We start from the raw sequence: 14,287 nt of genomic DNA, 5'->3' as shown, positions 1-14,287 counted from the left end.
ATATTAAACCACATCCCCTAATTTTAGCATATTAGGTCACACACTCATTAGCATATTAGGCCGCACCATCTGGGATAATCAAGTGCAAACTGAACTGTGACAGTAACTTTTCCAGGCCTTGCAGCAATTTTGGCCGACCAGCCAGACCCCAGGGAGGCTGCCGCACAGTACATCTGGGCCCTGTGATCCCTGCCTGGCCCTGGAGAGGCTGCTGCACAGCACATCTGGGCCCCTACAATCCTTGCTGGCCAGCCAGGCCCCAGGGAGGCTGCCACATGGTTTGATTGGGTCCAGCAATCCCCGAGGGCCACATCAAGTGACCTCAAGGGCCTTATACAGCCCTCGGGATGGAGGTTCCCCACCCCTGTTGTATGTAGATAACATTTGTTCCGTAGAGATTCAAGTGGGTAGCTGTGCTGGTCCGAAGCAGCAGAACAAAGTTTGGGTCCATGGCACTTGTAAGACCAACAAAGTTTTATTCAAGGTATGAGCTTCCTTAGTATCTGAGGAAGTGTGTATGCTCAGAAAAGCTCATACCTTGAATAAGACCTTGTTGGGCTTAAAGGTGTTACTGGACTCAATCTTTGTTTTATTTGTTTCTTCCGCAAAACTAGGAATGCTAACTGTAGTTGATGTCTAACTGATACTGTTAATTTGCTTTGTTGTAATCATTTCTTAGAGCCCTGTAGTGCAGAGTGGTAAAGCTGCAGTACTGCAGTCGAAGCCCTCTGCTCAAGACTTGAGTTCTATCCCAGCGAAAGTTGGTTCAGGTAGCTGGCTTCAGGTTGACTCAACCTTCCATCCTTCCGAGGTCGGTAAAATGAGTACCCAGCTTGCTGGGGGGGGGGGGGGGAGTTCAGATGCCTGGGGAAGGCAATGGCAAACCACCCCGTAAAAAGTCTGCCATGAAAACGTTGTGAAAGCTATGTCACCCCAGAGTCGAAAATGACTGGTGCTTGCACAGGGGATTTATTTCATAAACTGTTGATTAACTTTTGCTGCCTTCATGAGTTATGTGTTCCTGTGCTTCATAGGAAAATTGCCTTGATTTGAATGTTAGTTTCTACTGAATGGCTACCTGATAAAGAAGGCAGGAGAATTATGTCTCTAAATAAGTATCCTACTCAAGAATTTCATTTTTAAGAAAATATGTCCTGTCAATCTGTCATTTTTAATATCAGTGTTGTAAAATGACAGTGAAGAGTTTATTGTTTGCTTGTGTTTTTTTTCCTTTTTAGAGAGGATCTGACGAACTTCTTTCAGGCAGTGTACTCAATAGCCCAAACTCTAACATGAGCAGCATGGTAGTTACTGGTAAGTGATGTATTTTTAAAGGAGTCATTCATTATTCGAATATCAACAGATGTATTTGGGAGAATAAAATAAGCAGACATGAACCATATGTGTTATGGTTTCACTTTATCTGTATAGTGAACTTTGTTTTTTTTTTAAAAAAAATACCAGCTGCCTGATCAAATAGAGTTGTGTAGATGTAATTAATGTTAATCTTTAAGCAGTATGGTAGATTTAAATTTAGTATTCTCATGTTTACGGTTAACATTTAAAAAAAGATGTGCCTCAACTTGGTTTCTACACCCCAGTGCAACTCTCTGGGCAGTATCTGCTCTTATCAACAATACCATCCATTTTCAAAGAGCCTTTCTGTTTCAACATAGTGATGACACAGGAAAGCTGGAAAGCATATCTCAGTCCTTCATCCCCCCCTCTTCCATCTCTTGTGTTCCTCTTGGGAAGCCCCTGCCCCTTTAGTGGAACTGTGTTTCAGAAATAAAGTGTAATCAGATCTACTCTTTTAAAGTTTCAGTGTCCTGGGGATTAGTGTGACTTTTAAAAGCAGTGATGTACTTTTAAATAGAAAGGTGCAGTAGACTTTCTGCAGCCAATCCACCAAGTTGCCTTGGAAATCCACTGCAATTTTGGTGCCTGCCTTTCCAGTGTGATGGATCAAAGGATATGCATCCTTAGAGACAGTGCATATGAGTGCCAACCAATGGAACGGCAAATGAGTGACAACTAATAGAACTCTCACTGATTGCGGAACTGCAGCTAACTATCAAGAAAGAGGGTCAGTTAGGCAGTTGGAAAAAGCAGTTGGAGAGAAAAGAGAGTGGGGGATTGGATGGAGAAAGGAGTGGTTGCTTTAGATATTCTCTCATATGAGAAAAGCCTAATAAAGCCAAGTCTGTCAGAGTTTGTGTGGAGTGGCTTGGAATATATGAAAGACTCTGGTGGGAGACTTCCCAAAAGTACAAAGTCTCTCTGTGTAGAAAACAAAGAATCACACCTTGAGAGGGAATTTTAGTTCTCCATTATTAAGCTTGGTGTCCAGTGGTAGAAGACTGTCAGTCTGGAAGATCAGAATTTGGCAAAGGGTGTGCTGTGGCACTGAAAGGTCCGCAAATGCCAAAGTTCCAGGTTATCTTAAAGAGGAGATAACTGTCTTGCCAGAGAATAGGGGGTGTAGAGGGAAGATCTTAGTCTTAACAAATGGACAACACCTGAGTACAATCTCAAGACTGCATTTATAAAGTGTAAAGTTTAAAAAGGACATCTATGCCAACCAACCCTCAAGGCTAAGCATTATAATATCGGCTAAAGCTTCAGTGAAAGGCAAACAACTTTAAGTGTAAAACCTTCTCTTGTGAAGTCAGCAATCTCAGAAGCAGTTCTATGTTTAGTTTTAACTGTCAACCTACATATTCCTAATCCCAAACTCTAGGTACATATCAATTCCCCTCCCTGCCATTCTGTTCAAATAAGCCAACTTGTTTAAATCTTTTAACTGTGCCTCTTGTGCCAATTTTCTGAAGGGAAATCTTGACAACTGAAAGCAATGACTGGATGATCATTTTAGTGGGGTGAATAGTAACACCTGCCTGTCCGTAGTTACAACCTATGTAATAGTTGGTACTAAGTTGTTTTTCTTCTTTACTTTCCATCATATGAACTTAATTCTAGCGGGGGTTTAATTCTAGCAGGAGCTCTTCTGCATATTAGGCCACACACCCCTGATGGAGCCAATCCTCCAAGAGCTTACAAGGCTCTTTTTTGTAAGCTACATTACATTAAATGACAAATTGTAGTTACTTGGTTTCTCCTGTACAGCCTTACTGCATCTTGGGTACCCAGGAGTCAGAGCACTAATCAAACTGTGGGACACCACTAGGGGTGTACGCTAGGTATAGACCAAGCTGAAAAAATACCCAATAAATACCTTATTGGTATTTATTGGGTATTTTCTCAACCTATCACTGAAGGGGCTGGTGATTTGGGTGTCTGAAAAAGACATCTGGGATTATTTGGAGATACTGGATAGTCGCAGTTATGGGCATTTAAAGGGCTTTTAGTCCATTTAAATGTCTTCCTCTCCCTCCACTGGAAACAGTGGAGTATTGGGGCACGTTCTTCTGGGGGCCATAGAATTTTGGACCCTTTGGTCTAGTCTTTTTAAAACTTGGGGGGGGGGCGGGGTTGAAGAGAGGCACCAGCAGCTATGCTGCAAATTTAGTGCCTCTACTTCAAAAAATAGCTTCACCTCAGATACCCCTGGATTGACTATAATGGTTCCCATTGCATGTAATGGAGCCAAAAAATTCAACATTCCCAAATATTTCCCAAATCCCAATACCATACCAATATTGGGATTTGAGAATATCAAGAAATACTGATATTTTGGGGGTTCAGTATACCCAAATCTGAAAAGTACTGGTTTGTGTGTGTGTGTGTGCGCGCGCATACACTAGACACTGCCTTTCAAGTCGACAGATCATGGGCCCATTCTTCTCTGGCAATGGAGAACTGTAACAGAATTTTTGTTCCATCAAGTTACCTTTATACATTAGAATTCCCCAAACACTGTATGTTTTTCACTCTGGTCCAGTTTAATGCCCTCTCATCTGCCCTTCTTGAAGGGGGAGATGCACATAATCCATATGTACATTGTCTCTGCCCATGTCAGTTTGGAACAGCAGAAACAATCAGACATGTCCTCTTACATTGCCAAGTTTACCAGGACATTTGGAATACATACATTACCCCAATTCTGTCCAAATATCCAGGTAGATCAAATTATTTTTATACTTCTCTTCTTCTTGCTGACTGTTTCAATGAAACTACTATTAATATAGCAAGATTCTTCACTCTAGCATGTTTAACAAGGCAGAAGAACACTGTCTATTATTTTAATAATTTTATTTCTATTTCTGTATTTTTTTGTACAGATATCTATTTCATGCATCCAATGTGTATTATGTATTGTTGATAGGGATGGGCACGAACCAATCCACAAATTGGGCCAATTCATGGTTTGTTTCAAACCAGTTTGTTTGCTCATGCCAACAACAGAAGCACCCATAGCAGTTGTCCACAGCTTGATTGGCAGCTCTGGGAGCCAGTCACGGAGATCCCATTCTACTCTATGGGAGCAGACACCCTGACGCTGCTGCTTTCACTTTGTAGCACAAAGAGAGAAGAGTTAGTTGTTGTGAGAGCTAAAGCTAAGGATTGTCGTGAGAGTTAAAGCTGAGCTTTTTTGGGGGCACCTGCTTTGGGGCGCTATAACTAAGCAATTCCAAATTCATTCTTTGCCAAACTTGGAGGGTGGGTGCAGGAGAGTCTGCTGGTGACTCCTGGTGAGTTTTACACCTCCTGAACCAAACAAACCACGAACTGGTTCAGGAAACCATACAAATTACAAAATGAAACATTGGTTTGGGCATTCAAATGAACCACAAACCAATACGAACTGCTATTTTCCCATGCCCTGCCCATCTCTGATTGTTGATATTCTTGACTGCTGATCTAGAATAATAATAATAAACTAAAGATTACCAAATTTGCTGTGGGGGTTAGTGGCTTTACTTCCTGTTATTTTACTTGAACGTCTTACCCTTTTCCCCACCAAAGGTGCAGTGACAAGCGGGAGAGGCTCATGCTCATCTTGTGTAGTGCAGATCTTTGTCACTGTTTATGGTATAGGAGTTCTATGCTGCATTTTTTGTGTGTTCTGTTATTTTAAGAGGGCCAGTAGCTTCCTTAAGCTATAAGGAAAAATGAGAGAGCGTATATATATATGTATTCTTCTAGCAGCAATAATTCACCCAGTAGCCTAGAAGCAATTTTTAAGTGCCAGAAATGTTGCTAATTATAAACTTAAAAAAATGTAAATGTTAATTACGGAGCACTGTAAACATTTTTCTTGTTTACAAGACCTCAAGCAGGGATTACATTAAGATGTAGCAGTAACAGTCATATATTAATTTCAGCACTTAAATAATTTACTAAATCAAAAGAGGGGAGCAATTCTGTGAAACTTTAAATGTGTTCCTGAAAAAAGACCAGTGATGTAGAGGCCTGAAGGCCCCCTCAGAAATGCAGGGAAGGAAGTATTTCTGCTGCATAGCAAAACATAAAATGTCTTTTTTGCCAAGACAGCATGGTTAGTTAGTGTTCTAACTAGTGTTCTATTTATTTTCTATAAATGACATTTTTCCAAAGCCAAGTCTGGCTACATGGCACCATGAGGACATCTCCTTTGTGATCCTTGTTTTGTCTTGAATCACATAATGAATAAAAAGAAGACTTGAGGTCTCTACAGAGGCATATGCATTTTCTAAATAAACAAGAATCTTTATAATAGTTCTCAAACAGCAGGTTACAGAGAAAATGTTCAGAAGGCACTAGTGGTGGTGGGGAGGCTCTTCTGGATCCCATGCAAAAGCTGTTCAATATTTAAGATAGTTCATATTAGGCTACCTTTTGTTATATTTCCTGATGTGGTTCTAGTAGACTTTTATGGTTAAAAAACAAAAGAGAATTCCAATTTTAGGTTACAACCTTGATTGTTTCAAGGGATTGGAAATACAATTGCATCATAAAAAATAGGTCCTGAATCTAGAAATTGAAAAACATATCAGTAGTATAGATGACACAGTCTGTATTTTCCTATTGACTGTTTGGAAGCTGTGAATATTAATTGAGCAGGGATTGAAAGATATTTTCAGTTCTAAAATTATAGCAGAAGAGTTTAGAATGGCAAACTTGTATATACATGTGATTGTTCTAACATTCTGTTAAGGATATGCCTTGCATAGTTTTTCAGTTGAAAGCTAGTTTTTCAGTTGATCACCAGTATTACAATTGTGATTGACAGTCGCAGTGATTTATTTTAGTTTACCTAATACATCAGTAGATGTACACAATGTTCTCTCTAAGCTCTGAAGTTGTACGAAAAATTTTTTCTTCATGAGCCAGACCATAAAAGTTGTGAGCCAGCTTACATTTAATTTTTTCTAAAAAAAAATCAGTTTATGAATATACAAAACTTTAGAAACCATCTGGGGCACACAAACCCTCTCCCATCACAATCGTAAAGTCAAACCACAAATCCACTGCCTGTCTTAAAATCGGGGTAGCTGAGGATGAGAAGGGGGGGTTTCTACCCTTGAATTCTTAGACCTCAATAATTCTGTGGATCTCTGAGGTGCTACTGGACTTGAATCTAGTTTTTCTACTGCAGAACAACACACACCCCCTCTGAAAATATTCGTATAGTCACTTTTGTTAATTTGATATTGTAAATTAAAGCTTAGCCTTTATGAAGCTCATTTAATAAATTAGATTTGATTTATTGGCCACTCTTCCCTGCAAACAGGACTTAGAGTGGGTCACAACATTATATGTACAAGTCCTTCACTTACATTTTCACAGTGATCCTTCCACAGTAACCCTGTGAGGAAAATGAGATGATAATCAGACATACCCATAAGTGTGTCAAATTTGCTGTTGGCTGTTTAGATATCCAATGTCTATCCAGGTCTACAAGGTTCCAATAACTGCAGATAATAATCTTTCTTGTATTAGTTGTAATCTAAGGTCTAAATGATATGGTATTTCTTGCCATATTGTTTTCTGCATTTGAATATTGAGTTGCATGTTCCATATCTGCCATAATTTTTTGATTACAGGTTTCAAACAGGCAAATAAAGGTGTGTGTATGTTTAGTGATGATTCTGTAGATGTAAAAATGGCATTATGTCAGAAAGGTCCAAAGCTGCAGGTACATCTGGAACAAATTTGGTACCAAAGCAATTAGTTAATTGCAGATGCTTCAGTGACTTCCTTTGGGAAGATCATATTCCAGTAGTTATAAAAGGTTTAATAACGACATCACTACTGTAATGCTGGTTTTTGCCCATATGCCATATGTCAACCATATGAAAGATATGCCTGAAATTTTTAATATTCAGTTTGCCACATAGTATCAGTTATATGTGTATGAATGGGTCAGATTTCTGGGCTAGCCCATTTTTGGCCATATTCTGCAACCCTAGCACTTTGTAGTAAGAAGCAGCCGTTGTTTCCTAAAACTTTCTTATTACATTTTGTTGCTTACAAAAGAATCATACATTTTGCCTTAGCCTCCAAGCCAACCATTTTCTCTTCTGAGTCATCTATTCCAGAGAACCAGAGGTCTAATTGTCACTGAAGTGACATGCAAAGCTCGTTGGTTCTCAGGAAAGGGGTGTTTCTCATATGTCTCTGAATATGAGCCTTTGTGGAGGTCTGTTGCTTGTGTTAGATGCATGAATAAATCCCATGCCTGAAAATTTGTTTTAAGACCTAGGAATCTGAAATATTAATCCAGCTCTGGTTAATACTGACTTTTCACTAATAAACATCATTATTTCAGACACATATGCTTAAAGTGTCTACTTAAATCAGATTGTTCTATCAGGTTGTTTATGATCCCAGGTAATTATTAGAAATCAGGCATTACAATCTGTTAATTCATTTACAGAATGGTCTTGGTGAATGAAACTTATATTCCTGGAGATATTATGCCCTGATCTGGATAACCCAAGCTAGCCTGCTCTCATCCGTTCTTGGAAACTAAGCAGGGTCAGCCTTGGTTAGTATTTGAAAAGGGACATTCACAGTCGTGATGCAGAGGCAGGCAATGTCAAACCGCCTCTGAACGTCTCTTGCCTTGAAAACCCTATGGGGCCTCTGTAAGTTGGCTGTGACTTGATGGCATTTTCTGCCATCAAAGAAATGATTGTAGGTTCATAAAATTACTACACAACCTGCTCTACCACCACCAATGTGTATTCTAAACATTTGAACCACCCTGAAGTCTGGCACGCATTTTTGATAGCCTGTATTATTTCTCTTAAGGAATCAAATTTATTGATTCTTCATGTTTTGGCACTAATTGTTGTTAGATATTGTTGTTAGATATACAGTTTAATTCTGCTTTTCTACTAAAAAAGCATTTATTGTATAATTACCCCTAAAGAAGGCAGTATGTAGCCTCCACACACTAACATGGGTACAGCAGGGTCCCAAACTTTTTTGAGCCTTCAGGCACCTTTGGAATTTTGCAAGGAGGTGGTGAGCACTGCTCCAAAATGGCTGCCACACAATACCTTCCTCATCACTTTGCAAAAGAATTCCACAAGGCAGAAAGGGAGAAAAGGAAGGGGAATATAAAGAACAAAAACCTAAAGGGAAATGGATTCTCACTCTGACTGAGGAAAGTCTGGGAATTTACCTGTCCTCCTGATCCTTTAGTGGCTGCAACTGCTATTGCAGTGGTAGAAAACACTTCCTTTTGTTTGAATGAAGGTTGATAATAACGAGCCATGCCTTACAGTGACTTCTCCTGCTTTCTGAAAAGCTCACTGGAAGTCAGAGAACATACTGGTGGACAGCATAGCATTCATGGGCACTACACTGAGGAATCTTGGCCTACAGACTCTGACTTCTATAAATTCCAGATTTCTTCTCATTTCATCAAGCTCTGGTTCTTTGCCTTCACTGCTACAGTGAAAGGTCTGATCACAGAAATTGTTACTATTAGGAATTCTTATAAATGGAAAAGATCAGGTATAATGATCTGATCCCATGCAGTGCTGTGTCAGAAAAGCAAAGGGTGCATTGCTTCTACAAATGAGTAATTTGGGGTGCTAAAACAATAAGGAATGCAATAATTCCAGCAGCTGTACTTCATGAGGGCACCACTATCATTTGCCCATGGCAGAAATAGCATAGTTCCTTTGCATACAGCTCAGTTATTCTGCTGAAGAAGGTATGACCCCTGATCTTGCCTGGACTGATGACATTTTAGGGGTAATGTAAAGGTACAAACAAAATACTTTTTTTTAATAGAAAAGATTGTATTATTGCTGTTTTTTAAAACATCAGCTGCAAAGACTCTTAGAAATTAAAAACCAACCATGGACAGATGGCATAGCACATACTGAAAGCTACTGCATGTTTATAAAACAAGCATCTCTTTTAATATACTGAAACATCAGCTATTATTACAGCTAGCAGTTGATATTCTTTGTAGAGTTAGTCTAATAATGTGATAAAATGAGTAATACTAACCAGTTTCCATATGAGATCACTATTTTTAATCGTTGCAGTTGCAAGCTATGGTTTTTATTTCAAGCAAACTGAGATAAAATGGATGAGAGGTCAGCAAGTAAACTCAGTGTGGTATACATTCACTTAGAGTGTATAATGACTTTAATTTTTAGACCAGAGGTATCACGCTCTTTGTGAAGGCTGGATCTGACACAAATGTCACGTTGTTGGGCTGGGCCATGCATGCCATAAAGTGTAACACGAGTTACTGGAAATGTCAACTTTATAAAGGTGGTTTCAGATGTTGAATGGCAATAGCTGATGAATGAGAATAGCTGCATTGATTAGATTAGGTGTGATATGCAGAGGGGTAGTAGGCATGGAGATACCAGCGTTGGTAACAAGACAGGAAACCTAGGTTTCAATTCCGTTCAGGAGGATTTAGTCCAGGAGGATGCAAAGAATAACTGGACTTAAGTCTGACATTAGAAGCAACAACATTCAGTTGCTGACCTAAGTGTAGTAGTGCTCTTACCAAGGAATTTCAAAGGGAGATTAGAAAGAGTGAATGCTGAATTGCAATTGATAATGAAGCTCAAGACAGTGCATCCTGCTGGACAGAATTGAGAGCTAGTTTCCCTGTCTCATTACCAATGTGTGTTATCATTTGGCATCTGAAATCCCTGTGCTCTTGAAGGTACAAGGACCAATCCAAATGTTCTGATTCTTAATCAGGGTCTTTTTGGATGAAAAGAATCAAGACAGGAACAGAGAAATCAATTTTAGAAAAACACTAACTTTTCAGAACAAGCCAAAAACATTTTCTCAGTGTACATTGCACTTGTCAGAAGAATCCATCCTTCCACTCATCCACCCTGCCCCCTCCCTGCAAAGGAGAAGTGTGCTTACACAAAAAAGCTTATAGCTGGAATAGATCATTGTTGGTCTTAAATCTGCCATGGGAGTGCAACATTGTTCTCTCTTTCCTCTCCCTTTGTCCCAAAGAGCCATGGAGAGAGCTGGGAAAAAAGCAAGCTATAGTGCAGTTTTTGCAGCAGCCCTGGCAAGGAAGCAGGAGAAGGTTGCTTTGGGGGCCAGATTTGAGCCCTGCAGGGGATGGATGCAGCCCACGTTTGACACGCCTGCTTTAGACTTTAATCATTTTGTATTAATTGTTATTGCAGTTATTGAAACCTGGTCATTTCCTGAAATTGAGATGATTAGTATTTTTTGTCATATTGTTTTCTGAATTTGGATATTGGGTTGCATATTCCAGTTCTTCCAGTTGTGCGGAAGACACTTCACAGTGGCTAAAATGTTCTGGCACAAATATCTTTTCTATAACCAAACATGTAAAATTATCCAGTCTGGCTTCCGCCCTGGTCTTGGGACGGAGACTGCTCTAGTCACCCTTACAGATGACCTTAGAAGGCATCTGGATTGAGGCAGGTCAGCGCTGCTATTGTTGTTAGATCTCTCAGCAGCGTTTGACATGGTTGATTATGATCTTATGACCCACCGCCTTGCTGATGTTGGAGTTCAAGAGGTGGCCTTACAGTGGCTTTCCTCCTTTCTCCACAGTCCAGGGACAAAGGGTGGTGATTGGTGAGCAGACCTCTCGGCGGCATCCACTTGAATGTGGTGTGCTGCAGGGAGCTATTCTCTCACCTGTGATGTTTAACATCTACATGGGCCCCCTTGCCCAGATTGCCCGAGTTTTTGGGCTGGGTTGTCACCAATATGCAGATGACACCCAACTCTGTCTGCTGATGGACAGCCATTCGGACGCCACCCCAGACCACCTAACCAGGGCGTTAGAAGCCGTGGCAGGTTGGTTGCAGTTAAGCCAGCTGACGTTAAATTCAACTAAGACGGAGGTCCTGTACCTGGGTAGGGGGGGACCAGGATCGGGCATCTGACTATCTACCCTAGATGGCACCCCTTTGGCCATCCTTGGCCCTAAGGACGTCTGACTTGCCTCGACTAGAGTTCGGCCCTGGCCCTAACCTGGTGGAATCAGCTCCCGGTGCAGGTGTGGGCCCTGCCAGATTTTTTACCCTTCCGCAGGGCCTGTAAGATGGAGCCGTTCCACCAGGTGTTTAGTTGAGGCTGGTGGGCGCCCTTTACTCTGTTGTCTATACCATTGACTCCCCCCTCCACAGTGATCTTCTACAGCGATCTATCATCTGAAACTTTATATTCAGTCCACTGAAAGATTACACCTAAAGTTGCACTATGTGCCGCCCGCCTCTGCTATTTAATGTTGTTTTAAACTGTATTTATTAGTTTATTGATTTTATTGTATGTGACTGGTTTTTTATCTGAATGTGATCCGCCCTGAGCCCGTCTGGGAAAGGGCGGAATACAAGTGAACTTAATAGAATAAATAAATATCTGAGTAGATTTCCATTTAGTACAGGGGTGTCAAACATGTGGCCCGCTTCAATCAGGCCCACAGGGCTCTCTTCTCCCCCCCCCTTCCTGTCCTCACCCTGCAAAGCTCCAAAGGCTGCGACAAAGTTTCCAGCTCCTTTTGCCTTCTCTTTGCAGAGGCTACAGCTGAATGCAAAGCTGCAAAGAAAATGCGGAATGAATTTCCCACTCTGGCTTCTGGACAGAGCAGAGGTGAACAGAAAATCCACTCCCATGTTTTCTTTGCAACTTTGTCTATATGTTTCAATGGAGAGGAACTTCCCAGCTTTCCTATGGCCAGCTGAAACGTCTTGGAGTTGTGTCGTTGCAAACCAAGCATTGATGCCTTGAGCCAGCTTTGTCTCTCCTCAGTGGAGTAAAAACTAGTGCCTGGTGAGCACTCTAACTTGGGAACCCACAGCCAAAGGGGGATATGACAATGGAGAGCCATTGCTAACCTGAGTAGACCCGGGCGGTGGGGGGGAGAGAAGCTTGCAATGCCTTGCCATTTCATGTTTTCCCTAGCCGAGAGCATTTTATTTTTTTAAAGTTTCTGCTGTGATCTTTTTGCTTTTTCTTGATGTTTTATTTTTAAAATTGCACTGTAAAATCCCACTATCCCCGCATTCCATTTTAAACAAGATATTGCAAAAGTTTTAAACATTTTTGTATTTTAAGTTAAACATTGATATAGTTAATTGTGTTGGCCTGTGTTCTCTATAAAGCCTATATCTCTGCTATCTGGCATGACATTTTAAGGACCTGCATGCCTCGGCCCCACAAAGTCCAATTTATGTCAGATCCGGCCCTCCTAACAAATGAGTTTGACACCCCTGATTTAGTAGTTTATATTTATTTATTTCATTTATAGCTCACCTTCATCCTTCTTAAGCAAGGCAGATTACAGAAATGGAAGTGCAATAAAAATAATCTAATACATTTAACAAACAATGCAAGAGTAAAAAAAACCCTAAATTTTTCACAGACATTAGTTAGAATTCACTCCATTTTATAAAAATATCCTCCTGAACAACTGGGGTTTTTGTTCTTTTCGTAATATAACCACCATCAAATCATTACACCAGGTTTTCAAGGCATTTTGCCTGATTTTTATGATCACTTTCTGGCTTGCCAGCCAAAATTGTACCTAATTTTACCTCTACAACGTTTTACTAATTTTAGGTGTTGTGTTAAATATAAAACGCTTTCATCCGCATCATGGCTTCCTCATGTAATAGAAAACTAAATAATTGTATCATTGTGACCTTTGGTGGGCAGCTCTTAAACTACATTAAGAAATTCAGCTTTACATCTGAATAATTGTCTGAATGTATTCAATGAAGATTTATAATAGAGTCATCTATGTTGGGTTCAGTAGGTTATACTTCCAGATTTTAGCTCTTGCTTAAGGGGAGGTAGTTTATAATAATAATCTTAACAGTTGATAACTCACTCCAGTAGTGAGTATAGAGTTCACTTGAAGGTCAAAGCTTTATCAGTGATTTTGGGTATTTGACAACATTTTACACACTCAGGCTGCATCAAATGCTGTTTTTGTGAATAATCGAGTTCATCCAGTTCCCACATCTGTTCCCACATGATAGTCAACTGTGAACAGTTAGTATAACTCAGTTTTTAAAAGATGAAGCCTTGCTACCTTTTTATAAATCAATATAACAATGAAGCAGGCAGAGTGCTTCTTCATATTGGTCAGTTTTGTGCTTATAAGATGGTAGAAGTAAATTAGGTGCCCAGAGTGGTACATAATATAGTCTCCAGTGCAGCCAGCTACTTCTCTTGCAAGAGGTAGATGCTAGCAGCAATTCAGGATTTTTCAGACAAGCTGTGCTGGCCTGGAAGCAACCCTATCTATATTGGCTTGTTAGATTGCATTATGGATCAAGGATGGTTGTAACTGCTGAAAAGAGGATCATTATTAAAAAAGTGAAAGTGCATCTGCTGTGGAAACCTTACAACTGAAGGCAAGCTAGCTTTTCCCATTGTCTTGCTATTAAGGACAAAAAGACTATGTCCATCTTTTCTACTTATGATTACTGTTGTTGGTGATAAAGTTAGTACTTACTGTCAAGCATTGTATACCCCTTCTATATTACAGAAGTCAGACCTTAGAATTGTTATTTTATATTAGAGAATTCAGATTGTAGAAATGTTACTAGCCCAAAGTTAAAATGTGAGCACATCAAAGTAGCAACCTCCACCCTTCTTCTTTCGCTTTTACTAACAGATGCAGGAATGTCCTCTTTGAAGACCTCCTGGGACTTGTTCCAGGGCCTAGCAAGGCCTGAACCCAGGATGTGCTAGCCGCAATATAGATAAGGAATCCAGAGTGTGAATTTCACATGTGAATGTAGAATTTATAGAACCTTTGATGTGACATTTTAAAGCTTGTATTCTAGTGTTACAAAGTATCAGTCCCAATATTCAGCTCGAATGAGCCACATGGATTATCAATAAACCTAACTTT

At 40.1% G+C, this 14,287-nt stretch overlaps 1 protein-coding gene across 4 annotated transcripts in view; it reads left to right on the top strand.

Moving 5' to 3' along the window:
* Window positions 1-14,287, top strand: part of PTBP2 (polypyrimidine tract binding protein 2) — an 86,281-nt gene that overhangs the window by 26,840 nt on the left and 45,154 nt on the right. For all 4 annotated transcript variants that reach the window (XM_060232219.1, XM_060232218.1, XM_060232217.1 and 1 more), the window contains exon 3: window positions 1,239-1,314. In XM_060232219.1, the coding sequence (XP_060088202.1) occupies window positions 1,239-1,314 (76 nt within the window). The remainder of the gene's footprint in view (window positions 1-1,238; window positions 1,315-14,287) is intronic.

Source organism: Heteronotia binoei, chromosome 2 (assembly GCF_032191835.1).
Source record: "Heteronotia binoei isolate CCM8104 ecotype False Entrance Well chromosome 2, APGP_CSIRO_Hbin_v1, whole genome shotgun sequence".
NCBI lineage: Eukaryota > Metazoa > Chordata > Lepidosauria > Squamata > Gekkonidae > Heteronotia > Heteronotia binoei.
The sequence above is the reverse complement of the archived record's forward strand: the minus strand, read 5'-3'. Positions and strand labels throughout refer to the sequence as shown.